At 38.1% G+C, this 26878-nt stretch overlaps 1 protein-coding gene across 1 annotated transcript in view; it reads right to left on the reverse strand.

The window, feature by feature from the left end:
• Positions 1-871: 871 nt before the first annotated feature.
• The window catches only part of LOC140991487 (putative beta-glucosidase 41), a 40695-nt gene continuing 14688 nt past the window's right edge, over positions 872-26878 (reverse strand). The window contains exons 5-13 of the mRNA XM_073461492.1: positions 2967-3038; positions 2785-2872; positions 2434-2689; positions 2238-2353; positions 1924-2147; positions 1800-1831; positions 1599-1701; positions 1415-1523; positions 872-1216 (exon numbers count right to left, since the gene is read on the reverse strand). Of these exons, the coding sequence (XP_073317593.1) occupies positions 1018-1216; positions 1415-1523; positions 1599-1701; positions 1800-1831; positions 1924-2147; positions 2238-2353; positions 2434-2689; positions 2785-2872; positions 2967-3038 (1199 nt within the window). The 3' untranslated portion in view covers positions 872-1017. The remainder of the gene's footprint in view (positions 1217-1414; positions 1524-1598; positions 1702-1799; positions 1832-1923; positions 2148-2237; positions 2354-2433; positions 2690-2784; positions 2873-2966; positions 3039-26878) is intronic.

Genomic DNA, 26878 nt, shown 5'->3' on the forward strand with positions numbered 1-26878 from the left:
CAATTTTACACTCTTATCTGCATTTTAATGAAAAATTAGAGAATTAAGACTTTATTTTTGATTTGTTCGCGTCGATTGATGATAGATTTATCAATGTTTAAAATCATTTATTAAAAGATTGAAGCTTCCGAAAAATCTGAAGTACAAAATACATATTCGCATTTAAAAGATTTCGTTTAATTTATTTTAGATTTTTAAGCTTGGTTTCTTTTTTTTTTTAAAGAAAAAAGGACTTCGAACTTTTCGTGTTAAAAAAGTATCATGTTTCTAGAGAAAAGAGTTCCATTTCGCTAATAAAAATCTAAAGTTAATATTCAGATTTAAGAGTATTTCTGGAAATTACTTTGTATGCATTTTTGTTGGGTATACATTTTGTATGCATATCTATACTTCTATGCTATATTATTATATTGGAGACCCTTAGAGCAAATAACTAGTTTTGGTGTCATGGTCCGTTTTAATAATTATATATATTAATAAAGTGTTAAAAGTACAATATAATCACATGTAGCTTAGCAGACAGAGTCTTTGTTTTTTAATCATCAAGTTGTAAGTTCTGTTTTTTGTTTCGTCTTTTTTTTTTTTATCTTTTTTCTAATTAATTTTTAATTTATATATCAAAATTACAGTACAGTCTCTCACTATTTCTCATAATTACTTTTTTATACTTTTTTAAATATAAAGCGAATTAATTATAAAAAAATATTATACAAGCACGCAACGCGTACGTCGATGTATTAGTTTACATAATGGATATGAGTCTTTTGAAAGAATGTAATGTATGCATCATGCATGCCAACTCGTCATTTTTTCCCATTAAAATTTATATTAATTTCTCTTTAGAGGGAGAAAATAAACTTGGCATAAAAAGAATAATTCTGCTTGATTTATCCCAATTTATGTGTATGATTACAAAGTACAACAATTAGTTATGAGAAGTGTTTCAATTTGTTTTCACTTGGTATAATGTAAACAATAAAATCCTATAGAGTGTTCAATGGTACCGACGCATATATACTATTGAAACACATGGCTAGATTCTCGTTTTGAGTTTAGCATGTTCCGGAACCACTTGACTGAGGACTTAGGAATCCTGGTAAGGTTGTTTTTGAAATCCACATAATATATCCCGAACCGAACCGTATATCCCATGTTCCATTCCCAATTGTCGAGCAACGACCAAACGAAGTAACCACGGATATCGCACTTGTCTTGCCTACATTATGAAATCGACCTAAATGAATTTTCTAAATATTTGATCATATGGGTTTGAAAACTAAAAATTATGTTTCTAATCATGAGAATATTGTTATTATTATAAAGTAAAACATACATGTGAATATTTACACGAATACAAATGAAATTTAGCCGTTTGAGAAACCAAAGAGAAAATAAATTTATTTACCATGATTACCTTATGGCAGCCGAAAGATTTGAAAGGTAGTCCCTGTGAAAATTTATTCTCTTATCATCCTTCAATGCTTTATCTGGTGTTTCGTGTGATCTATTAGGATCATCCATCCCTGGAATCATGAATTCAATTTATTTCAAATATATCATGACTAGAATTCAAAGAATTTTCAAAGAAACAGACTCACCGTTTTCGGTTATTATTACAGGTGGATTCCCATACTTGTCTTTGATGTAGTTCGCCAGCTTCCGAATACCCCATGGAACAATGTGCAACCAACTAGACGCAGCCTGTAAAAGAGGGAACAACAAGAAGGCATAGCTTACTCCAGGGCCAGGGACTGATTTTGGTTCATGATCATTATGGTAAATTGGTCGATGCTACTTACCCTTTCGCCAATAGAGATTCCTCGCTTTGAAGCTATTGAAACATGCACAAATAGAACATTAATATCATGTTGATGAATCTTAGACAGAAAGATTGAGTTTTTACTCGCTTTTATAACATCTTACATGTGGTAATTACAGCTGAGTCAGACGAAGCATCCTGTAATATCAGCTTACGAATTTGAGTTCTGTCATTACGAGCGTATAAACTAGTGTAATGGTTTATCCCAACGAAGTCCAACGAACCCTTAAGTAGTGGGGACAAGTCCGGACCGATTTCAGGGAGTCTTTCACCCACCAGCTTCTGCATTGAAAGAGGGTAACTCCCAAGAAGAAGTGGATCTAGAAACCTTAAAATCAGATTCAAGGCATGTAATCATTTAATACAGACCATCATTTTCAAAATTACGAAATAGTACATTTTATTCGTATGTCATTACCATCCGATTCCAAAATCCAATGCTCTCCTTGCAGCGTCTACGTTTTCATCAACATCAGATATTGGTTCATACCACTTGGCGTCTAATGCTATCCCGACTATGCCTCGTTGGCTTTCCTGGTAAAAATGACGTCTATTAAGATTGGTCCCAGAGATGTTTTTGTCCCTCAAAATAAGTTCTTAATAAACAGAAATACCTTGAAATTTTGCTTGTAGTTTCTATAAGCAGCAACATGAGACAAGAGTACGTTATGAGCTACTATGTAAGGCTCGACAGATGATTTTCCTGCTCTGCAAAACAAATGTCCCAGGATAGAGCACCTCCCCGGAGCTTGAACCCCAAAATCATAACCTTGGATTGCAATACCGTGAGGCTCGTTGAAAGTTATCCAGTGTCTAACTCTATTCCCAAAAGCTTTGAAACATGTAAACGCGTATTCTTCGAAATCTTTTCTGTAACAAGTAAAAAATTTGACGTATTAAACTTCATTCTCGAATCCAAGAAAACACACTGTAATCAAAGTGAATTCCACGAACAATGCACCTACACTACTTGGTTGCTTAATAATCCTCCATACTTATCTTCAAGGATTTGGGGAAGATCCCAGTGATATAAAGTTGCATAGGGCTGAATTCCTAACAAAAAAACAACATTTTGAACAACTACTTAGAAATGAAGAACTTGCACGTATGATTTCTCATAAGTATTCTTTCTCCTTACAAAACTAACCTTTTTCAAGTAAAGCATCTATTAGATTGTTGTAGTATTCTATCCCTTCTTGGTTTGGTTTCCCAGTTCCATCTGTAAATTCCATAAACTAAAGACGTTAGAAATAGTGCTTAATGTTTGAGGCCACAAACTAGTATTGAAAAACAGGGATTACTGATGGCAAATGTCTGCATATTCAGTTATGTTTGCGATAGTTCACCTTAGGGATTAGGGGTGGGAACAAGTCGTCTATTTTGGTTTCAAATGCTTTGAATTGGATTTTCAGATAACAATTTATGCTACCAAAATAGTTGGTCACCCGAGCAGTCAAGTGCCGATGAGATTTGGTCACCTTGGGGAATTTCCCTAACAACCAATATCCATTATTTGAATTATATGCATTTTGAAGCTTGTTGTCCTTTTCAATCACGATTTAATAGATTTTGCAAATCCAGAAGCTTCAATTTAATGTTGGCCCCACATACGGCAAAATGAGATAATAATATGAAAATAAAGAATAAATTGGACATCGAGATTTACGGGAAAAACACCCAAAAATTATTACAGTAAAAATTACGGGAAAGATGAAAAGAATTCCATTATAATATTTTATGGTGTACAACCACTCATTGTGCTTTCAAATAGAACATATGCTGAGAGATTATGCATCTTTTTGGTGGGAGGGAGCAGCACATGGGGTGAATTTGGCTACTTTCACTTGTAACCAGTTCAGGGATCTGTGCACCCAAGGACATCTCAAGAAGCCGGGACAGCAGAAGCTCCCTCAGAATCCAGGTGCCCCGAGACAAGAGGAGAGGCATCCTTGCAATCAGTGCACCCGTTTCCATTACGGTAAATGCATGTGGCGGACGTTTAAGTGCTTTATCTAGAAAGAAAAGGGTCACAAAGCTGCAGACTGCCCAAGGAACAAGGGGCCTACTACTGGTAGGGTCTATGTCATGCTCGCAGAGGAGGCAGAAGCAGAGCCTGACTCGACTTTGATCACCGGTAACCTATTTGCTTACCATTTCTTTTGAAATTTCCTTGATTGCATGAAATGTTAAGTTGGCTAGCAGAACTACTTTTGGAACCAAGAACTTAAAATAAAATAAATTGCATGCTCTAATTAGATGGATTTAAGGGTTGAGTTGAGTTTAGTTAATTTGAGAATTTTGGTTGGTTAAAATGTGTGTTTTCGAGAATTCTTAAAGATTTAATGGAGAATCTTCGAGAAATATGGGTTTATCGATAGAGTTTCTCGAATTATTAGTCTATCGGATTTTAATGTTTATTTTGTCGCAGGAGGATATTTATTTTAGGTGTAGCCACCTATGCTCTGCTAGATTCAAGAGTTACATATTCATTTATATCAGAGACTTTTGTCAAGCGACTAGGAATTGTACCAGAGGCCATGGATTTGGGCTACAAAGTTTCGATTCCTTCCGGGGATCAGATGTTTACTTCGAGGATAGTGAAGAATTTGGAGCTTCGATTGCAGAAGAATGTTGTTCAGGCAGATCTGATCGCGCTGCAGATGCCTGAATTTGACATTATTCTGGGCATGGACTGGCTTTCATCAAATAGAGCTTCGATTGATTTTCGGCAGAGGTCAATATCTGTTCGACCGTCCTGTCGGAAATCTTTTATTTTTTGAGGTAGCAAGGAACAAGAATATGCCACACATCATTTCTTGTATTTGTGCGAGGAAACTGATGAAGAGAGGTTGCCAAGCTTTTCTGGCGAGCATTGCGTCAGTATCATAGCCTGTCAGTCTGAGACTAGAGGATGTCGAGATCGCCAGAGATTTTCCTAGCATCTTTCCTGAGGATAGACAGAGAGGTGGACTTTTCTATCGAGGTGATTCCGGGTACGGTGCTGATTTCTAAGGCATCTTATCGTCTACCACCTTCATAGATGAAAGAATTGAAAGATAGATTCAGTATTAGCTGGACTAGTTTTCCCCATGGGGCACACCGGTATTGTTTGTGAAGAAAAAAGACGGCAGCATGCGACTATCTATCGATTACAGAGAACTGAACAGAGTCACAGTCAAGAAAAAGTATCCTCTGTCCAGGATCGAAGACCTATTTGATCAGTTTCATGGAGCATCATTGTTTTTGAAGATAGTTCTTCAATAAGGAGATGACCAGCTGAAGGTGAGAGAGTCTAATGTGCACAAGACGGCTTTCAGGACGCGTTATGGGCACTATGAGTTTATGGTGATACCTTTCAGACTGACTGACGTGTCAGCGATCTTCATGGATCTTATGAATCGCATATTTTATCTGTATTTGGATCAGTGCGTTATAGTCTTCATAGATGACATTCTAATATATTCGAAGAGCAGAGACGAGCACAGTCATCACTTGAGAACCGCGCTACAGACTTTGAAAGACAGACAATTGTATGCCAAGTTCAGTAAATGTGAGTTCTGGCTAGACAGAGTGGCATTCTTATGCCACATTATTTCCAGGGTTGGAGTCGAGGTGGATCCCACCAAGGTTGAGGCAGTCAGAGAATGGCCAGTGCCTAAGAGTGTGACCGAGATCCGCAGTTTCTTAGGATTAGCTGGGTACTACAGAAAGTTTATTCAATGCTTTTCTTCTATTGCGGTACCCATGACTGCTTTGACAAAGAAGAATGCCAAATTCATCTAGGGATCAGAGTGGGAGGAATGTTTTGAAAAGATGAAGCAAGCATTGACTTCAGCACCAGTTCTAGCTATGCCATCAAGGCAAAGAGAGTATGCACTATATACAGATGCTTCGAAGCTAGGTTTGGGCGCAGCTCTGATGCAGCATGACAGAGTGATAGCCTATGCATCCAGACAGCTGAAGGTCCATGAGAAGAATTATCTTACTCATGACCCCGATCTAGCAACAGTAGTATTCGCCCTGAAGTTTTATAGATATTATTTTTATGGGGAGAAATGCAATATTTTCATAGATCACAAGAGTTTTAAGTGCTTCTTTACACAGAAAGAGCTGAATATGAGACAGAGTGGATGGTTAGAGCTGGTGAAGGACTACGACTATGACATTAACAACAATCCGGGTAAGGATAATGTAGTAGCTGATGCACTGAGTAGGAAGACGGCAGTGATTGCTCAATTATCAGCTCAGAGACCCTTGCAGGCAGAGATTCAGAGATTTGAGCTTGCAGTTTATTCTAATGGCGATGCTCTAATCTTTCTACCCTGATATTACGGTCGACGCTGAAACAGGATTCGAGCAGGTGTGTCTTTTGAGGTGCAGTTACAAAAGTGGAGACTGAGGGATTAGTCCAAGGGTTTGAAATTGTATTCGGTCGAGGATAGTGTAGTCCGATATCACGACAGAATGTGGATTCCTAATGGTAATTCACTTAGAGAAGATATTATGAAGGAGGCCCACAACACCTCGTACTCTATTCACCTAGGGAGTACGAAGATGTACAAGGATCTGCAAACCTTGTATTGGTGGCCGGACATGAAGCGAGATATTTTGCGCTTTTTGTGAGTGCTTGAAATGTCAGCAGAATAAAGCAGAGCATCAGAGACCTGCATGAAAGCTGAAACTGCTCCCTATTCCCGAATGAAAATGAGAGAACATCACTATGGATTTTTTGACAGGGCTACCGAGGACGGTTGGAGGATATAATGCAATTTGGGTGATAGTCGATCGGCTCACTAAATCATCACATTTTCTACTGATCAAGAAGACTTTCATCATGACTCAGTACGCAGAACTGTACATCGGAGAGATAGTCAGATTGCATGGGATTCCAGTGTCCATTGTGTCAGATAGGGACCCGAGAGAGTGATTCAGATCTTAGAGGACCTCTTAATAGCTTGCGTGATTGACTTGCAGTGCAGCTAGGAGCCAAAGTTACCCCTCGTTGAGTTCACATACGACAAGAGTTACCAAGAATCTATTAGTATGGTTCCATACGAGGCACTTTATAGGAGAAAGTGTAGATCACCTGTCTATTGGGATGAGGTAGGTGAATGAGCGGAGTTGGGTCCATATATCGTCAGATAGACTGCAGAGTTAGTGGTCAAGATCAGAGATAGGATGAAGACTAACTCAGAGCCGACATAAGAGTTACGCAGATATACGGCGCAGAGATCTAGAGTTTGCAATGGGTGACCAAGTCTTTGGGAAATTTGCACCTATGAAGGATGTAATGAGATTTGACAAGAAAAGCAAACTCAGTCCTAGATTCATAGGACCATTCGAGATCATCGAGAAAGTTGGGACACTAGCAAACAGAATTGCGTTGCCGCCGAATCTAGCGGGAGCTCATAACGTGTTCCGCGTCTCGATGCTGCAAAAGTATATGTCGAATCCTTCGCATGTGCTGAGCTATGAGCTTCTGCAGCTGACTCCGAAACTGTCTTTCGAGGAAAGACCTATATTGGAATATTTCATGTTCGCAATCAGCCCAGTCGAGGGAATACACCAAAGTTTTATCAGCCTAATTAGAAGCTTATTTCCCTCAGTGTGTGAGAACACATCATAGTGTTCATTGTTCAGTTCACAAACACACACACACCACCACTCAGAATACGATCTTGCACAAAGACATTAAACTTGTGCATGTAATCTTTGACACACAGACGTTAAACAAATGTTGGCTGGAAGGTGCTGCCTTCAGTCTAGGCTAGGAGTTCAGTTAGGCAGTAGAGTAAGTCCTAAGCTAAGTGAGTTTATACAAGTAGTTGTATAGATCAAAGTCTTCTAGTGGTTTCTACCCGAGGAGATAGAAAAGGTTACATAGGAGCAGTTGAAGTCTCCGAACATCCATAAACATATCCTGTGTATTTTAACTATTTAACTATTGTTTTCAAACTGATTTGATCAGCAAGAGTATCCGTCAGTTCAGTTTTCACCATAAGTGAACTGATATGTGCCAGAACTGATCCTACATAATTTCAGTTATTCAGTTGCACAGTACATAAAACCAATCAGTTTTTATTAACGAAGGATTATTTCAAGTGTTTTCTACTTGGTTTACTACCAAACTTGATCTAATTCATCGGTGTAAACATTCTTAGAACACGAGTTATTGCAGCTCATTGATTTATTGTGTTGAAAGCAGCTCTAAGGTGCCGAGCTAAAACTGATGATTTAAGGGGATCTTAATCATCAGAAGTACCACCGATTAACTGGTTCTAACCACCGATTAACTGCTATATCAGATCATAGTAGATTATCAATATGGTTCAGTATCATTTGAGTCCAGTTTGAGTCAGCTCGACCAGTTAGTCAGCACAGAGATCGAGTTCAAGTCAAATTAGCTGCTTTTCCGGCAAAAAGACCCAAGATCGATGCAGCACTCAAAGCATTCAAGGAGACCAGTTGTTAGTATATCCAGTTCTATTTTGTATAAACTAACTGATATTTGATGTTATTTTAAAGTTTGCTATTATAGTACCAATTTCCCTTACACTTGTCGGTGTGCATAAATGTATGATACAAGGGACGTTTAGTTGATTAAATAAACATCATCTTTATCCAGTTAGCTTTCACGTAACTGAACTGCTATCTTAAGAATTGTTACCTTAACTGCTTGAATGATGCTAAAACTTCATTAATCACGTAAACGATTCTATTTTTAAAAGGGGAGTTTTTAATTCAGTTATTGAGGGGGAGCTTTCTTATCTCTCGAACTGAAAGTTTTCTTTTTACTCAGTTTATAAATCAGCCGTTGAGGGGGAGTTTTCTTTAAAAAAAAAATAAAAGATCCCTCAAGTTGAAAAAATGATTTGAAACTAGTTTTTAATTTAGTTCTTGAGGGAGAGTTTTTTTTTTATTTATCCCTCGAACAGAAAAATTTCTTTTACCTGTTTTTAAACGTTTTTGATTCTCACAAAGGGGGAGAATCAATAGTTTTAAATTTTTAATTTAAAAATTGCTCAAGTTTTGTGATCATCAAAAAGCGGAGATTGTTGGAACATCTGATTTTGATGTTAACAAAACTTGTTATTTTGTTTCTAATGATTTACCTTATTGCGTAGGAAGCTGGAACTGATCAGGATTCGAACTGATCAATTAAACGAGCCAAAACTGAAGATATCGATATGCTAATTGAAAGTGCCAACTGATTGATCGAACTGAATCAATACAACTGAAGTATCAAGAGTGTCACGCCCCGTGTTCGAAGCATCAGTGACATTCGGAATTGTTTAACAATTATATTGAAAACAATAAAGCCTCGTATCAAATTAAATCAGTCTTTTTCATATATAAAATATTGTCTTACAATGACAATGAAATAAATATATCAGAGTTGCGAAATGCGGAAAACTAAACAAAAGGAATAAATTGGTTCTTGATCTTGATCATAGTTCACCAACCCCAGAAAGCTTCTTGCTCCTCCTCATTTATTTGCTCTTTAGTTTTATCTGAAATTTGTAAGGGGGTGAGTGTTTTGGGAAACACTCAGCAAGTGGGGGTCGATCGATTCCAAAGATACATATAGGACTTAGTTTTTTTTTTAAAACGTCCTTTTAATAGGCTTTCAAAACTTAATATTCTTAACTTATCATGACAGAAGCGAAACGAATAAATGACAGAATTTATCAGATGATTCATAGCAATTCAGAAACAGATCAACTCAATTCAGAACAGAACAGAACAGAACAGAACAGATCAGACAGAACACTGTTACTCATCTCATTTCCATGGTCAAATTGTCCCCAATATGTTAGTCCTCTAAGGGGTGAGGCCAGAACATGGTTTTATATCCACCAATGTGAGCCAGAACAGAACATGGTTTTATACCCACCAATGGGGGCCAGAACAGAACTACAATTCTCGTCCCATTTCAAATTCGAATCGTAACAGTGCAACAGAATTCAGAAGTAACAAACTGAGACATTCAGATTTCAGAATTTTCCTACTGACACAGCGGAATCAAGGAATTCGAAGCACAGGACAGAACACATAATCGATCGAAATTTTAAACAGAACATACTAGTATTTTCGAAAAAGGGCACACCTTCATGCATGTCACATTATTTATATCAAAGTTTAAAATTAGAAAGAAGCTACGTAAACCAAAAGCCCACTTACTGATTCTTGTACGAAGTTCCTTTCAAAAATTGAGCAGCACTTCGTTGTGACTTTAACAAATGCGATCTTCAATCGCGTAGCACTTCGATTATGCCTTTGAGCTGACTGAGACAGGATTTCAGATTTCAGCAGCACTTTGACGTGAATTTTGATCGCCTGCACTGCAAGAATTTCCTCCTCTTCCTTGCTCTCTTTTGGCCGAAATTTGAGAGTGCTTTTTGGTATGCTTTTCTTCCAACCTTGAGGTAGTATTTGTAGGAGAATTATGGCCCTTCCCTACCCCTTTGGCCGAAACTTGAAGCCCAAGATTGGTCATCATTGTGTTTCAATTCTCCATGCATTCCTCAAGTTCAAGGCTATCCATAATTGTGGTCAAAATCCCATGCACCCTTAATTGTCATCTTGATTTTCTAAAGGGTCATTTCTTGTATTATTAATGTGTCTTAACCTTTAGCTCATCCCTTAGCTTCATCCTTGGTTCTCTCAAAGTTTGATTCTTGCATAATAAGTTTGTCTAATTCTTTGGCTCATCTTGTAGCTTCATTTTTGTTCTTGTTAGGACAAGCTTGGTTGAGCTGCTTTTAGCTGAAAGATCGAGCTCATGAGCTAGGGTTTTTCTCCCCAAGAATGAATGAACTTGTTTGAGCTGAGGGTTTTAGCTTGTGAGCTGAGGGTTTCTTTTCCAAGAATCTTGGAGCTTCCTTGAGCTGAGGTACCTTCAATTCTCAAGGTTTTGCATTGCCTTGGCTTCTTTTTAAGCTACTTTCCGAGCTTTTTGAGGTGCTTTGCTTCGAAAAATCCGGGTTCTCACATCCCACCCTCCTTATTGGAAGTTTCGTCCTCGAAACTTGAGTTAGCTAAATCTTTAAAGAGGTGAGTGTGCCAAGTGCGCATACGTTCTTCAAATTCCCAAGTTGCTTCTCGTTCCATATGATTTGACCATTGTATCTTGACATATGGAATTATTCGGCATCTCAGCACTTGGTATTTAGTGTCCACTATTCGAATAGGGACTTCTTCATATTTCATTTCCTCGTTCACATTTCCTTTGATTAGTAGCGGTTCAACTTCAAGAATACTACTTGGATATGAGACATACTTCTTTAGCTGTGAGACGTGGAAGACGTTGTCAATCCTTGACATGCCTTGTGATAAAACCAGTCGATAGACTAGATTTCCTACTTTTCCTAGTATTTCGAAGGGTCCGACATACCTCGGATTTAGCTTTCCAGATTTGCTAAATCGAACCATTCCTTTCATAGGTGAGAACTTTAAGCTTTCTCATCGATTTCAAACTCTAACGGTCTTTGCTTTAAATCAGCCCAGCTCTTTTATCGATCTTGAGCTGCCTTGAATTTTTCCTTGATAATATTTACTTTATTAACAGTTACTTCAACAGTTCAGGTACCATGATAGCTTTTTCTCCGATTTCAATACTTTCATGATTATTGTTTTTGGCAAATTCAATCAAATGGGATGTTTATTTAATTTCCTCTGAAGTCAATGGCACATGCCCAAAGAATATCTTCAAGAGTCTGTATTTTTATTCTCATTTTGGCCATCCGTTTGGGATTGACAAGCCGTACTGAGAGTGGTCTTGGTACTCATGGATTCCTGAAAACAATTTCCAAATTTGAAAAGATTTTTTGGTCTCAATTAGACAAAATTCTTTCTGTAACACTATGTAGTCCTTTTGGCTTAGCGCATTAGCTATCTTGTTAGCCTTAAGTCATAATCTTTCAACAGTTCGATTCACCGTCTTTGCCTCTTCTTTAATTCCCTTTGTGTGAATGGTTTTTGAGGCTTTGATGATCGATAAATATCTCACATTTGGTACCAAAGAATTTGATTCTATGGATCTCTGGCACAAATACAATTGTGGATAATTCAATATCATGTGTTGGATATATTTTCTCACATGGTCTTAATTTTTTTTTTGATGCATAGGCAATTACTTGCCCATCACAATCCTCATTTGATGCATCATTGTAAATTATGAAATTCTCGTCTTCTTCGAGAAGTACTAATACTAGCGTAGAAGCGAGTTTCTTTTTCATGATCTAAAAACTCTTCTCACATCTTCACTCTAATTGAATTTAGAGTTCTTCTGAGTGAGTTTGGTGAGCAGAAGAAAATCTTTCAACACATTTTCTTAATAGCCAACTAATCCCAGAAAGTTTCGAACTTCTATTCCAGTTTTCGGTTAAGGCCAGTCTATGATTGAATTCACCTTATTGGTGATCAACTGATATGCCCATTTCAGAGATTACATATCCCGGAAATGTGACACTTTTTAGTCAAAATTCACATTTTTTAAATTTAGTATATAGTTATTTTTCTCCGAGCATCTGTAGAGCAGGACGAAGATCTTCCTTGCGGTCTTCCTCACTTGTTGAATATTCAAGAATGTCATCAATAAATGCTACCACAAACTTGTCGAGGAATTTCTTGAACACTCTGTTCATGAGTTCAATGAATGTTGTTGGAGCATTGGTCAAAAGAAATTATTATGAACTCATAGTGTCCATGTCCTTTTTCTTTTTAAGGCTGTTTTAGGAATATTCTCTGCCTTGGCCTTTAATTGTGGTAGTCTGAACTTAGATAAAGCTTTGAAAAGATCTTAGCTCCTTTTAACTGATTGAAAATGTCATTTATTCTTGAAAGATGACATTTGTTCTTGATCTTATTGAGTTCTTTGTAGAATGACACACTATCTTGTACTTTCACCATTCTTTTGCACCAATAAGATTGAATCTCCCCAAGGAGAGACACTTGGTCTGATTTGTTTTTGTTTATTAAATCTTGGAATCGAATTTTTAGCTCCTTGAGTTCAACTGAAGCCATTGGCTAAGGTTCCTTAGATTTTGGTGCAGCACGATCTATCAAGTTAATTCTATCAAGTTAATTTTGAATTCTACTTCACGGTCTGAGATAATTCAAGGTAACGCTTCCGGAGCTCCCGTACCACAGGAATATTTTATTTCTTGAGCTCAATTCCTTCTTTTGATTCTCTCATTATTGTTCGTTAGACTTCTTAACCATACTCCATGGCTTTCTAGGTCTGAGAAGCAGGAAATATGATTTATTCTTGGATTGCAGTTTGGCATTCTTACCTCGACCATCTACCACTGCATGAATCTTGTCCAATCAACCAATTCTCAGAATGACGTTGAATTTTACCATAGTACAATAAAATCGACGCTGAATATATGCGTATCCATACTTATTTTATTCTAAATTATCACGATCACTATCTCCAAACTTAAAACCAATATAGAATCTTAGAACATAACTCCTTAACAGCCTATTGACGTAAGTCCCCATAGTTAAAATTTCTTTCAACCTTGTACGGAAGAAACTAATTCCTCAAACAATTCTTCTTTTATAAAATGTTCCTTTAATCAAGACTATGAGCCTAGTATGCTTTAACACAAACAAGTTTCGTTGGTGTCTTTCTCCACAAATCTTTACCCTATTTTTCTTTTTACTATAAGAAGAGTTAGAACATATTATGCATGCTACACTTCCTTCTATGTCCACCAATATCTCATAACTCTCTTTATTTACCTAAGGTAATGACCTTATTTTCTTAACTTAAGTTATTGTTTCTTACCTTCATTAAATATTCCAAAATCCTTCATATTTAAATTTATCGCTTAACATTCCAAATTTAATGTTCATACCAAAAATCAAATTCTATATCTGAATATCAAAACTTATATAATTCTTGTCTCATATTTTCATAAATAATTTATTATCCCTGAGTCAAACATTTCATCTTAAGTTGGAAGCTTATATTCGATAGGTAAATTCCAAAAAATGTAAGTTAACTTATATCAGATAGGTGTATTCCCAAAAATATAATTCAACTTATCTCTTATAATTCAATTTATTTTTATAAATTCCCAAAGAAATATTACACGTCTTTCTTATCGTATCACATAACCATAATATCAGTCTAGCCTACTTTATCATCTCTCAACATTACTGTTCTTTTTCCACTACATCCATAGATGTTTCTTCTTCTTCTTCCACGTTTTCCATAACAAGGTGTGCAGCCTATCCCTTGCGCCATGAAGCTTTGCGATGTAACGTTCTTGCTTGCTAGAAAGGTCTTCATGTTGATGATGAGAGCTGTTAGCAAGATTCTTCTCAGTTTCAATCCTTACTATAAACTTTCGATTAAGGGAAACTGGTCGTACCACGTGAGATGGGTTACGTAGTGTTAGAGCGAGCTGGCTCTTTGCTCGATCAAGGTGATGGTTGAGATGTTGTATATCAGTTTGAAGAAGATTCTTAATCTTCATGAGTTCTTCTTTATCTTGTTTTCCTCAAGTAGTTAACGCATGCAAAGTGCGGCTTGAGCACGAGTACAAGACCATAAATTGAGGTAAATTTTCAGAATGGTATCAAAGTAAAGGATAGAAAGGTACAAAATTTTGATTGAAACAAAGTTTTCGTGAAACTTTCTATACTAGAAATTTCAGAATGATTGAAGGAGCTAGACTTTGAATTTCGAAGGAAATGATCACAACATAAGACGTAAATGAATCTGATGGGTGAGTTTACTTCAGATAGGAATGCACTAGGCTTTTGCCAAAATTTGACTTCGTCAAATTTTGTCTGTCAAAATCCCAGCGGGATTATGAACCTGGCAGCTCTGATACCGCTTAAATGTCACGCCCCGTGTCCGAAGCGTCAGTGACATTCGGCATTGTTTAACAATTATATTGAAAACAATAAAGCCTCGTATCAAATTAAACCAGTCTTTTTCATAAATAAAGTATTGTCTTACAATGACAATAAAATAAATACATCAGAGTTGCGAAATGCGGAAAACTAAACAAAAGGAATAAATTGGTTCTTGATCTTGATCATCGTTCACCGACCTTAGAAAGCTTCCTGCTCCTCCTCATTTATTTGCTCTTCAGTTTTATCTGAAATTTGTAAGGGGATGAGTGTTTTGGGAAACACTCAGCAAGTGGGGGTCGATCGATTCCAAAGATACATATAGGACTTAGTTTTTTCTTAAAACGTCCTTTTAATAGGCTTTCAAAACTTAATATTCTTAACTTATAATGACAGAAGCGAAACGAATAAATGACAGAATTTATCAGATGATTCATAGCAATTCAGAAACAGATCAACTCAATTCAGAACAGAACAGAACAGATCGGACAGAACACTGTTACTCATCTCATTTCCATGGTCAAATTGTCCCCAATATGTTAGTCCTCTAAGGGATGAGGCCAGGACAAGGTTTTATACCCACCAATGGGGCCAGAACAGAACATGGTTTTATACCCACCAATGGAGGCCAGACAGAACATGGTTTTATACCTACCAATGAGGGCCAGAACAGAACTACAATTCTCGTCCCATTTCAAATTCGAATCGTAACAGTGCAACAGAATTCAGAAGTAACAGAAAGAAGTTTTCAGACATTCAGATTTCAGAATTTTCCTACTGACACAGTGGAATCAAGGAATTCGAAGCACAGAACAGAACACATAATCGATCGAAATTTTAAACAGAACATACTAGTATTTTTGAAAAAGGACACACCTTCATGCATGTCACATTATTTATATCAAAGTTTAAAATTAGAAAGAAGCTACGTAAACCAAAAGCTTACTTACTGAATCTTCTACGAAGTTTCTTTCAAAAATTGAGCAGCACTTCGTCGTGACTTTAACAAATGCGATCTTCAATCGCGTAGCACTTTGATTATTCCTTTGAGCCGACTAAGACAGGATTTGAGATTTGAACAGCACTTCGACGTGAATTTTGATCGCCTGCACTGCAAGAATTTCCTCCTCTTCCTTGCTCTCCTTTGGCCGAAATTTGAGAGTTCTTTTTGGTATGCTTTTCTTCCAACCTTGAGGTAGTATTTATAGGAGAATTATGGCCCTTCCCTACCCCTTTGGCCGAAACTTGAAGCCCAAGATTGGTCATCATTGTGTTTCAATTCTCCATGCATTCCTCAAGTTCAAGGCTATCCATAATTGTGGTCCAAAATCCCATGCACCCTTAATTGTCATCTTGATTTTCTAAAGGGTCATTTCTAGCATTATTAATGTGTCTTAACCTTTAGCTCATCCCTTAGCTTCATCCTTGGTTCTCTCAAAGGTTGATTCTTGCATAATAAGTTTGTCTAATTCTTTGGCTCATCTTGTAGCTCTTTTTTTGTTCTTGTTAGGACAAGCTTGGTTGAGCTGCTTTGAGCTGAAAAATCGAGCTCATGAGATAAAGTTTTTCTCCCCAAGAATGAATGAACTTATTTGAGCTGAGGGTTTTAGCTTGTGAGCTGAGGGTTTCTTTTCCAAGAATCTTGGAGCTTCTTTGAGCTGAGGTACCTTCAATTCTCAAGGTTTTGCATTGCTTTGGCTTCTTTTTGAGCTACTTTCCGAGCTTTTTGAGGTGCTTTGCTTCGAAAAATCTGGGTTCTCATAAAGAGCAGTTCAACTAGTTGTCCAGTTGATAGATTGCTCAGCAGAAGACCTTCAGAAGCTCGGCCAACTGATGAAATGTTCAACTGATGAAGAGCACAACTGACCAGTTCAACTAAATCAGTGAAATCAGTTCAGCTGACGAGTCAACTGATTTCACCTCACCAGTTCAAGACCAGTTCAGAACATCAGTTAGGAGCGATCAGTTTGCAGATCAAGACAAACTTACCTAAGTGGAATCCAGCTACGCACAAAGATACAAAACAACTGTACTATCAAGGTACAATAATGGACGTTGCAGCAAAGCATAAAGCCAAAACGTTCCAGAATGGTTGTCGGAAAAATGGAGACACAAATCTCAAACAACACATTCAAGCTGCAACGGATACAATTATTGAGTCTCACTGTACGATCAGTTTCCCGCCTATTATTAAAATATCAGTGAAGACCAATAATAAGAACACAAGTGTGGAAGAGAAAGAACACGCATATCGCATATCAGCTTGCAAGGAAGCAATCAGCTCAGTCTAGCAAATACACCAAAGTTTTATCAGCTTAATTAGAAGTTTATTTCCCTCAATGTGTGAGAACACTTTTTTGTAGTGTTCATAGTTCAGTTCTCTTACGCACACACACCCCACCACTCAAAATACAATCTTGCACTAAGACATTAAACTTTTATATGTAGTCTTTGATACACAGACATTAAACAAGTTTTGGTTGGAAGGTCCTGCCTTTAGTCTAGGCTAGGAGTTCAGTTAGGCAGTAGAGTAAGTCCTAAGCTGAGTGTGTTTCTACAAGTAGTTGTATAGATCAAATTTATCTAGTGAATCCTACCCGAAGAGGTAGAAGGGTGACGTTGGAGCAGTTGAAGTATCCGAACATCCATAAACATATCATGTGTATTTTAACTGTTTAACTATTGTTTTCAAACTGATTTGATCAGCAAGAGCATCTGTCAGTTCAGTTTCCACGATAACTGAGCTGATATATGCCAGAACTGATCCTACATAATATCAGTTATTCAGTTGCACAGTATATAAAACCAATCAGTTTTTCTTAACGAAGGATTATTTCAAGTGTTTTCCGCTTGGTTTAATACCAAACTTGATCTAATTCATCGGTGTAAACATTCTTAGAACACGAGCTATTACAGCTCATTGATTTATTGTGTTGAAAGCACATCTAAGGTGCCGAGCACATGATCCATCAACCTACCCAGCTTTTGGACAGACAGGAGAGGAGACTCTGGAATAAGGTGACACATTGATTAAAGTTAAGTTTCTGAATCATTACGAGGAGGAGGCTACTTGGGAAATCGAGACCGAGATTAGAAGTCGCTATCCAGAACTATTATGTAAGTTTTAAATTTTGAGGACGAAATTCAATTTAAGTAGGGAGGAATTGTAAGGTCTAGAAATTCGAACGACGTAATCTGACTGCATGCAGACCTAGGGTTTTATTCAAATGCTTATTTAATTATTTTTAATTGCATGTTTATGACATGAATATGTGCTTTTATTTCATGAATTACTAGATTGCATTTAATTGGGCTTTTAGCAGTATTACACACTTGAACGAGGAACTGAGACCGGAGACAGTTTGAGGTAAATGTGTTTTATTAAATAATTATTTATTAATTATTTAATATATGGTGTAATTTGTATGAAAATTTTGAAAATGGGCCCTTTGCAGTATTTTTACATGTTGAACCGTATTTTTTTAACCAATAGACGATTTTTAGCAAAATAGAGGACGTTTTCAGGGTTCGGGTAACATTTTTGAAAATGTGGCAAGACGAAATATTTTATGTGCGTGTTATTGGGCCTAATAGGCTTGCTTTGGTTAGTTTTTAAGTCAAACCCATTAAACCTCACCATGCTAAACCTAGGCCCATTATCCTGTTACTTGTCAATCAATTTTTCACACTCCAATACCCTACTCCCTCAACTCACGATTTGGCGCCCCCCCTCCCCCCTTCAACATAGCAGCAACTTTGCTTCATTTCTTGCAAGGAAATTTGGTATAAACGTTTCCCCATCCTTCGGTGTTCGTCCATCGCTCCGTTGGTCGTCTTGTTGTGTACATTTCTTCATCAAAGCACGCTCTATTCTCTTCTTTTCTCATCGATCACTTTATAATATGTATTTTGGATTTTATTTTCATGATATAATAGTGATATGGTGTCATGCATCTGTTTTGCTTGGTTTTATGCAAAAATGTTGGACTTTCTTGCACGTTTCTCATGTGATCATGTTTTGTAAGGGGCTGCCATGCCTACAGAGATAACAGTGATCTACAATAGCTTTACCATGGATTTAGATGGAAAAAATTGAGCTAGATCCTGTTCCTGTAGGTGGCCGATCGAAATTTCTTGTTTTTGGCTCGGTTTTCGGGCGTACGAGTGGTTCGCGTGTATTCAAGAGCATGGGGTTGAAGGTCATGGCTAGGGCAATGCAAGAAGGTTTGGTTGTGGTCTAGGATAGGTTGGTTCGAGCTTAGTACGGGCCGAGTGAGTGTAGGAAGATTTAGCTTCGAGGTGTAAATGTAGGCTTTTTCCTCGCAGGTTTGGCGTTGCGACGCTGCCGAACTTGAGCTTCGGCTCTTGTAGCACCGAAGTGCTGATGCATGGCGCCTAGGCACTTACAAGCGCCGCAGCGCTACTCAACCAGCGTCTAGGAGCTTGTCCTGCACTTGAGGGTTAATGATTTTGAAGAGTACGGTTCGTTTTGAGTGTTGATAGGTCAATATGTTCGACGTTATTGAGGGTTTAATTGGGTCATACATGGTTTGGTTAAGAGCCTTTGAATTATGGTTTAAGTTCGGGCTAAAACGGGGACTTCGGTCTAAGTTTAAAGTGCATTATAGAAGTTAAGGATTGAGCTCGAGTTTACGTCTAAGAAATTGTTACAAATATGTTTTTAAGGTGTTCGATAAGTGTGATTGAGAGCCGAGCATTTTTGCAACCGAGGTATGTTAAAAGTACTGGCAGTGCCCTGACAACTATTTATGCAAATTTAAAATGTATATGATGATGTTGAACATGGATTTTTATGTTAATATTAGAAACACGTTCCATGATTGGTTTTAAGAAAATATAGGTATATGCATGAGTTTTACAAGTAATGAATATGAGGACATGTTGTTGGAATATTTCATGTTCGCAATCTTGATTTTGATGTTAGCAAAACTTGTTATCTTGTTTCTAATGAGTTATAATAGTGCGCAGGATACTGGAACTGATCAGAAGCCTAACTGATCAGTTATCTAGCCTAAACTGAAGCTTTCCAGAACGCCAACTGATAATGCCAACTGATTGCCCAAACTGAATTAGTCCAACTGATGTATCGAAGAACAGTGCAACTAATTGATCAGTTGATAGGTAATTCAGCATAAGACTTTCAGAAGCCTGGCCAGCTGATGAAGAGCTCAACTGATGGAAAGATCAATAGACCAGTTCAACTGAACCAGTGTAACCAGTTCAGCTGACGAGCCAACTGAGTTCACCAAACCAGTTCCAGATCAGTTCAACTGACCAGTTCAGAGCATCAGTTAGGAATCAATCAGTATGGAGAACACGACAAGATTATTCAATGGAATCCAGCTGTGCGTACTAGATAAAGCATATGTACCATCAGTAGTACAGTCAATGGACGTTGTAGCAAAGATTAAAGCCAAGAGATTACTGAAGACATGTCGGAAAAGTCGAGACACAAAGTTCAAGGAACGCATTCAAAGCTGCCACGGTCACATGTGATGAGTCTTGGTATAAGGTCATCTTGATGCTATAAATATGGACCAAGACCATCAGAAAAACAAGAGGAGAGTGAGAAGAAGTGAGAAAAGAAGAGAGGGCACGCTTACTGCTTATCAGCTTACAAGAAGCAATTAGCCCAGAGGGAATACAAAAGTCATATCAGCTTAGTTTAGAAGCTCTTTTCCCTCAGTGTGTTAGAACCCCTTTCGGTGTATTCATTGTTCAGTTCTTACAAACACTTACTCACCACCACCATTCAAATACAGTCTTGCACAAAGACATTAAACTTGTGTATGTAGTCTTTGACACACAGACATTAAAGAAGTGTTGGCTGGAAGGTACTGCCTTCAGTCTAGTCTAAGAGTTCATATTAGATAGTATCGTAAGTCATAAGCTGGGTGGGTTTGTACAAAAAGTTGTATAAATCAAAGTTTTCTAGTGTATCCTACTCGAGGAGGTAGAAAGGGTGACGTAGGAGCAGTTGAAGTTTCCGAACATCCATAAACATATCTTGTGTATTTTCCTGTTTAACTATTGTTTTCAAACTGATTTGATCAGTTAGTGCATCTGTCAGTTCAGCTTTCATCATAACTGAACTGATATATGGTAGAACTGATCCCATGATTTTCAGTTATTTAGTTTACGCAAGTTAAAAGGATTTCAAATATATTAGGTTTCTTCACGAACGATTACTTCGAGTTTCTTCCGCATGGTTCTTTCACCAAACTCGATTTAATTCATCGGTGTTAACATTTTTAGAACACGAGCTATTGCAGCTCTTGAAGAATTTTGTGTTTGAAGCACCTTTGGTGCCCAGCACACAATCTTTCAATTGGTATCAGAGCTAGCTGTTCTAAGAAAAACATTTGAAGAAAACTGTGTTTTAAAATATTTTACTTTAAAATAGTTTTGAACGGTATTTAAAAGTATTTCATATTATTTTCAAAACTATTTGAAAATGTTTATATATCGCTCATTGCAAAGGGTTGAGAGGATTGGCTGTGCAACTAACATTGTAGCCACTTTTCTCGACTTAGAGCTTTGGGGTTTTAATCAGCCTGCAAGGTTCTGAGCTTTATCTGTCAAGACGATGAGCTTAACTGTTCAGTGAACAAGATTTCAGTTGCAAGCCTACCAATTTAGCTGATATACAAACAAAGCTTAGCCATGCTGGGATGTTGGATGATTAAAGTAGAGCTTAATCATCAGCATTATGATGCCGCTTCATTATCTTATCAAATAGTCATTGCAGTTCAACATCAGTTAAGTCCAGTTTGAGTCAGCTCGACCAGTTAGCCAGTAAAGAAATGATGATTCAAGGCAAGTTAGATGTTCTTCTGACAAAGGAACTCAAGAACGGTGCAGCATTTCAGAAGGTAAAGGCAACCAGTTGTTGGTATATCCAGTTCGGTTATGCACAAACCAACTGATAACTGATGTTATTTAAAATATGCTATTGTAATAGCAATTTCTCTTACAGCTGTTGATGTACTCAAATGTAAAATACAAAGAAGATTATTCGATTAAATAAACATCATGTTTATCCAGTTGAATTTCGATATAACTGAATTCATATCTCCAAATTTCTTGCCTACACTACTTAAAAGGTTAAAATCTGCCAATTCACTTTGAGTGCATATATAATTTCTATTTTCGAAAGTGGTCTTTAACTCAGTTCTGGAGGGGAGCTTTCTTATCTCTCAAACTGAAATATTTTCTTTTTACTCTTTCTTTTAAAAGGATCAGCTGTTGAGGAAGATTTTTCTTTCAAAAGATCCCTCAAGCTGAAATTTTTTTTAAATTTTGTTTTTATTTTAGTTCTTAAGTGGGAGCCTTTTTAACCCTCGAACTGGAAAATTTATTTTAAATTTTTCTAAAAGGTATTTTATCACTGCAGGGAAAATAAGTTTTTAAATTGCTTAAACTGTCCAAGTTTTGTGATCATCAAAAAGGGAGAGATTTTTGGAACATTTTATGTTCGCAATCTTGATTTTGATGTTAACAAAACTTGTTCTCTTGTTTCTAATGAGTTATCATAGTGCTCAGGATACTGGAACTAATCAGAAGCCTAACTGATTAGTTATCTCGCCTAAAATCAAGCTTTCGAGAACGCCAACTGATAATGCCAACTGATTGCCCAAACTGAATTAGTCCAACTGATGTATCGAAGAAAAATTCAACCGATTGATCAGTTGATAGGTAATTCAGCAGAAGACTTTCAGATGCCCGGCCAGCTGATGAAGAGCTCAACTGATGGAAAGCCCAACATACCAGTTTAATTGAACCATTGTAACCAGTTCAGCTGACAAGCCAACTAGGTTCACCAAACCAGTTCAAGATCGGTTCAACTGACCAGTTCAGAGCATCAGTTAGGAATCAATCAGTATGGAGAACACGACAAGATTATTCAATGGAATCCAGCTGTGCGTACTAGATAAAGCATATGTACTATAAGTAGTACAGTCAATGGACGTTGTAGCAAAGATTAAAGCCAAGAGATTACTGAAAACATGTCGAAAAAGTCGAGACACAAAGTTCAAGGAACGCATTCAAAGCTGCAACGGTCACATGTGATGGGTCTTGGTATACGGTCATCTTGATGCGATAAATATGGACCAAGACCATCAGAAAAACAAGAGGAGAGTGAGAAGAAGTGAGAAAATAAGAGAGGGCACGCTTACTGCTTATCAGCTTACAAGAAGCAATTAGCCCAGAGGAAATACAAAAGTCATATTAGCTTAGTTTAGAAGCTCTTTTCCCTCAGTATGTCAGAACACCTTTCGGTGTATTCATTGTTCAGTTCTCACACACACTTACCACCCCAAGGATAGCTGAAGATGCCGGGGCAGCAGAAGCCCCCTCAGAATCCAAGTGCCCCGAGACAAGAGGAGAGGCATCCTTGCAATCAGTGCACCCGTTTCCATTACGGTAAATGCATGTGGCGGACGTTTAAGTGCTTTATCTGGAAAGAAGAGGGCCACAAAGCTGCAGACTGCCCAAGGAACAAGGGGCCTACTACTGGTAGGGTCTATGTCATGCTCGCAGAGGAGGCAGAAGCAGAGCCTGACTCGACTTTGATCACCGGTAACCTATTTGCTTACCATTTCTTTTGAAATTTCCTTGATTGCATGAAATGTTAAGTTGGCTAGAAGAACTACTTTTGGAACCAAGAACTTAAAATAAAATAGGTTGCATGCTCTAATTAGATGGATTTAAGGGTTGAGTTGAGTTTATTTAATTTGAGAATTTTGGTTGGTTAAAATGTGTGTTTTCGAGAATTCTTAAAGATTTAATGGAGAATCTTCGAGAAATATGGGTTTATCGATAGAGTTTCTCGAATTATTAGGCTATCGGATTTTAATGTATATTTTGTCGCAGGAAGGATATTTATTTCAGGTGTAGCCACCTATGCTCCGCTAGATTCAAGAGCTACATATTCATTTATATCAGAGACTTTTGTCAAGCGACTAGGAATTGTACCAGAGGCCATGGATTTGGGCTACAAAGTTTCGATTCCTTCCGGGGATCAGATATTTACTTCGAGGATAGTGAAGAATTTGGAGCTTCGATTGCAGAAAAATGTTGTTCAGGCAGATCTGATCGCGCTGTAGATGCCTGAATTTGACATTATTCTGGGCATGGACTGGCTTTCATCAAATAGAGCTTCGATTGATTTTCGGCAGAGGTCAATATCTGTTCGACCGTCCAGTGGGAAATATTTTATTTTTAGGTAGCAAGGAACAAGAATATGCCGCACATCATTTCTTGTATTTGTGCGAGGAAACTGATGAAGAGAGGCTGCCAAGCTTTTCTGGTGAGCATTGTGTCAGTATCATAGCCTGTCAGTCTGAGACTGGAGGATGTCAAGATCGCCACAGATTTTCCTAGCGTCTTTCCTGAGTACGTTTCTAGCATTCCACTAGACAGAGAGGTGGACTTTTCTATCGAGGTGATTCCGGGTACAATGCCGATTTCTAAGTCATCTTATCGTCTACCACCATCAAAGATGAAAGAATTGAAAGATCAGATTCAGTATTAGCTGGACTAGGGTTTTATTCGCCCAAGTTTTTCCCCATGGGGCACATGGGTATTGTTTGTGAAGAAGAAAGACGGCAGCATGCGACTATCTATCGATTACAGAGAACTGAATAGAGTCACAGTGAAGAAAAAGTATCCTCTGTCTAGGATCGAAGACCTATTTGATCAGTTTCATGGAGCATCGGTGTTTTTGAAGATAGATATTCAATTAGGATATCACCAGCTGAAGGTGAGAGAGTCTAATGTGCACAAGACGGCTTTCAGGATGCGTTATGGGCACTATGAGTTTATGGTGATACCCTTCAGACTGACTGACGCGTCAGCGATCTTCATGGATCTTATGAATCGCATATTTTATTTATATTTAGATCAGTGCATCATAGTCTTCATATATGACATTCTAATATATTCGAAGAGCAGAGAGGAGCACAATCATCACTTGAGGACCGCGCTACAGACATTGAAAGACAGACAATTGTATGCCAAGTTCAGTAAATGTGAGTTCTGGCTAGACAGAGTGGCATTCTTAGGCCACATTATTTTCAGGGTTGGAGTCGAGGTGGATCCCACCAAGGTTGAGGGAGTCAGAGAATGACCAGTGCCTAAGAGAGTGACCGAGATCCGCAGTTTCTTAGGATTAGCTGGGTACTACAGAAAGTTTATTCAATGCTATTCTTCTATTGCGGTACCCATGACTGCTTTGACAAAGAAGAATGTCAAATTCATCTAGGGATCAGAGTGCGAGGAATGTTTTGAAAAGATGAAGCAAGCATTGACTTCAGCACCAGTTCTAGCTATGCCATCAAGGCAAGGAGAGTATGCACTATATACAGATGCTTCGAAGCTAGGTTTGGGGGCAGCTCTGATGCAGCATGACAGAGTGATAGCCTATGCATCCAGACAGCTGAAGGTTCATGAGAAGAATTATCTGACTCATGACCCCGATCTAGTAACAATAGTATTCGCCCTGAAGTTTTGGAGATATTATTTTTATGGGGAGAAATGCAATATTTACATAGATCACAAGAGTTTTAAGTGCTTCTTTACACAGAAAGAGCTGAATATGAGAAAGAGGGGATGGTTAGAGCTGGTGAAAGACTACGACTGTGACATTAACAACAGTCAGGGTAAGGCTAATGTAGTAGCTGATGCACTGAGTAGGAAGACGGCAGTGATTGCTCAATTATCAGCTCAGAGACCCTTGCAGGCAGAGATTCAGAGATTTGAGCTTGCAGTTTATTCTAATGGCGATGCTCCTAATATTTCTACCCTGACATTACGGTCGATGCTGAAACAAGATTCGAGCAGGTGTGTCTTTTGAGGAGCAGTTACAAAAGTGGAGACTGAGGGATTAGTCCAAGGGTTTGAAATTGTATTCGGTCGAGGATAGTGTAGTCCGATATCACGACAGACTGTGGATTCCTAATGGTAATTCACTTAGAGAAGATATTATGAAGAAGGCCCACAACACCTCGTACTCTATTCACCTAGGGAGTACGAAGATGTACAAGGATGTGCAAACCTTGTATTGGTGGCCGGACATGAAGCGAGATATTTTTCGCTTTGTGTGAGTGCTTGAAATGTCAGCAGGTTAAGCAGAGCATCAGAGACATGCATGAAAGCTGAAACTGCTCCCTATTCCCGAATGAAAATGGGAGAACATCACTATGGATTTTTTGACAGGGCTACCGAGGACGGTTGAAGGATATAATGCCATTTGGGTGATAGTCGATCGGCTCACTAAATCAGCACATTTTCTACTGATCAACAAGACTTTCATCATGACTCAGTACGCAGAGCTGTACATCGGAGAGATAGTCAGATTGCTTGGGATTCCAGTGTCCATTGTGTCAGATAGGGACCTGAGGTTTACATCTGCATTCTGGAAGAGTCTGCATCAGGCATTGGGTACCAAGTTGCTATTCAGTACGACTTTCCATCTTCAAAACGGCGGTCAGTCGGAGAGAGTGATTCAGATCTTAGAGGACCTACTAATAGCTTGCGTGATTGACTTGCAGTGCAGCTAGGAGCCAAAGTTACCACTCGTTGAGTTCACATACAACAAGAGTTACCAAGAATCTATTAGTATGGTTCCATACGAGGAACTTTACAGAAGAAAGTGTAGATCACCTGTCTATTGGGATGAGGTAGGTGAATGAGCGGAGTTGGGTCCAGATATCGTCAGATAGACTGCAGAGTTAGTGGTCAAGATCCGGGATAGGATGAAGACTAACTCAAAGCCGACATAAGAGTTACGCAGATATACGGCGCAGAGATCTAGAGTTTGCAATGGGTGACCAAGTCTTTGGGAAATTTGCACCTATGAAGGATGTAATGAGATTTGACAAGAAAAGCAAACTCAGTCCTAGATTCATAGGACCATACGAGATCCTCGAGAAAGTTGGGACACTAGCATACAGAATTGCGTTGCCGCCGAATCTATCGGGAGCTCATAACGTGTTCCGCGTCTCGATGCTGCAAAAGTATATGTCGAATCCTTCGCATGTGCTGAGCTATGAGCTTCTGCAGCTGACTCCGAAACTGTCTTTCGGGGAAATAACTATGTTGGAATATTTCATGTTCGCAAGCAGCCCAGTCGAGGGAATACACCAAAGTTTTATCAGCCTAATTAGA

This window comes from Primulina huaijiensis, chromosome 1 (genome assembly GCF_012295235.1).
Source record: "Primulina huaijiensis isolate GDHJ02 chromosome 1, ASM1229523v2, whole genome shotgun sequence".
NCBI classification, from domain to species: domain Eukaryota; kingdom Viridiplantae; phylum Streptophyta; class Magnoliopsida; order Lamiales; family Gesneriaceae; genus Primulina; species Primulina huaijiensis.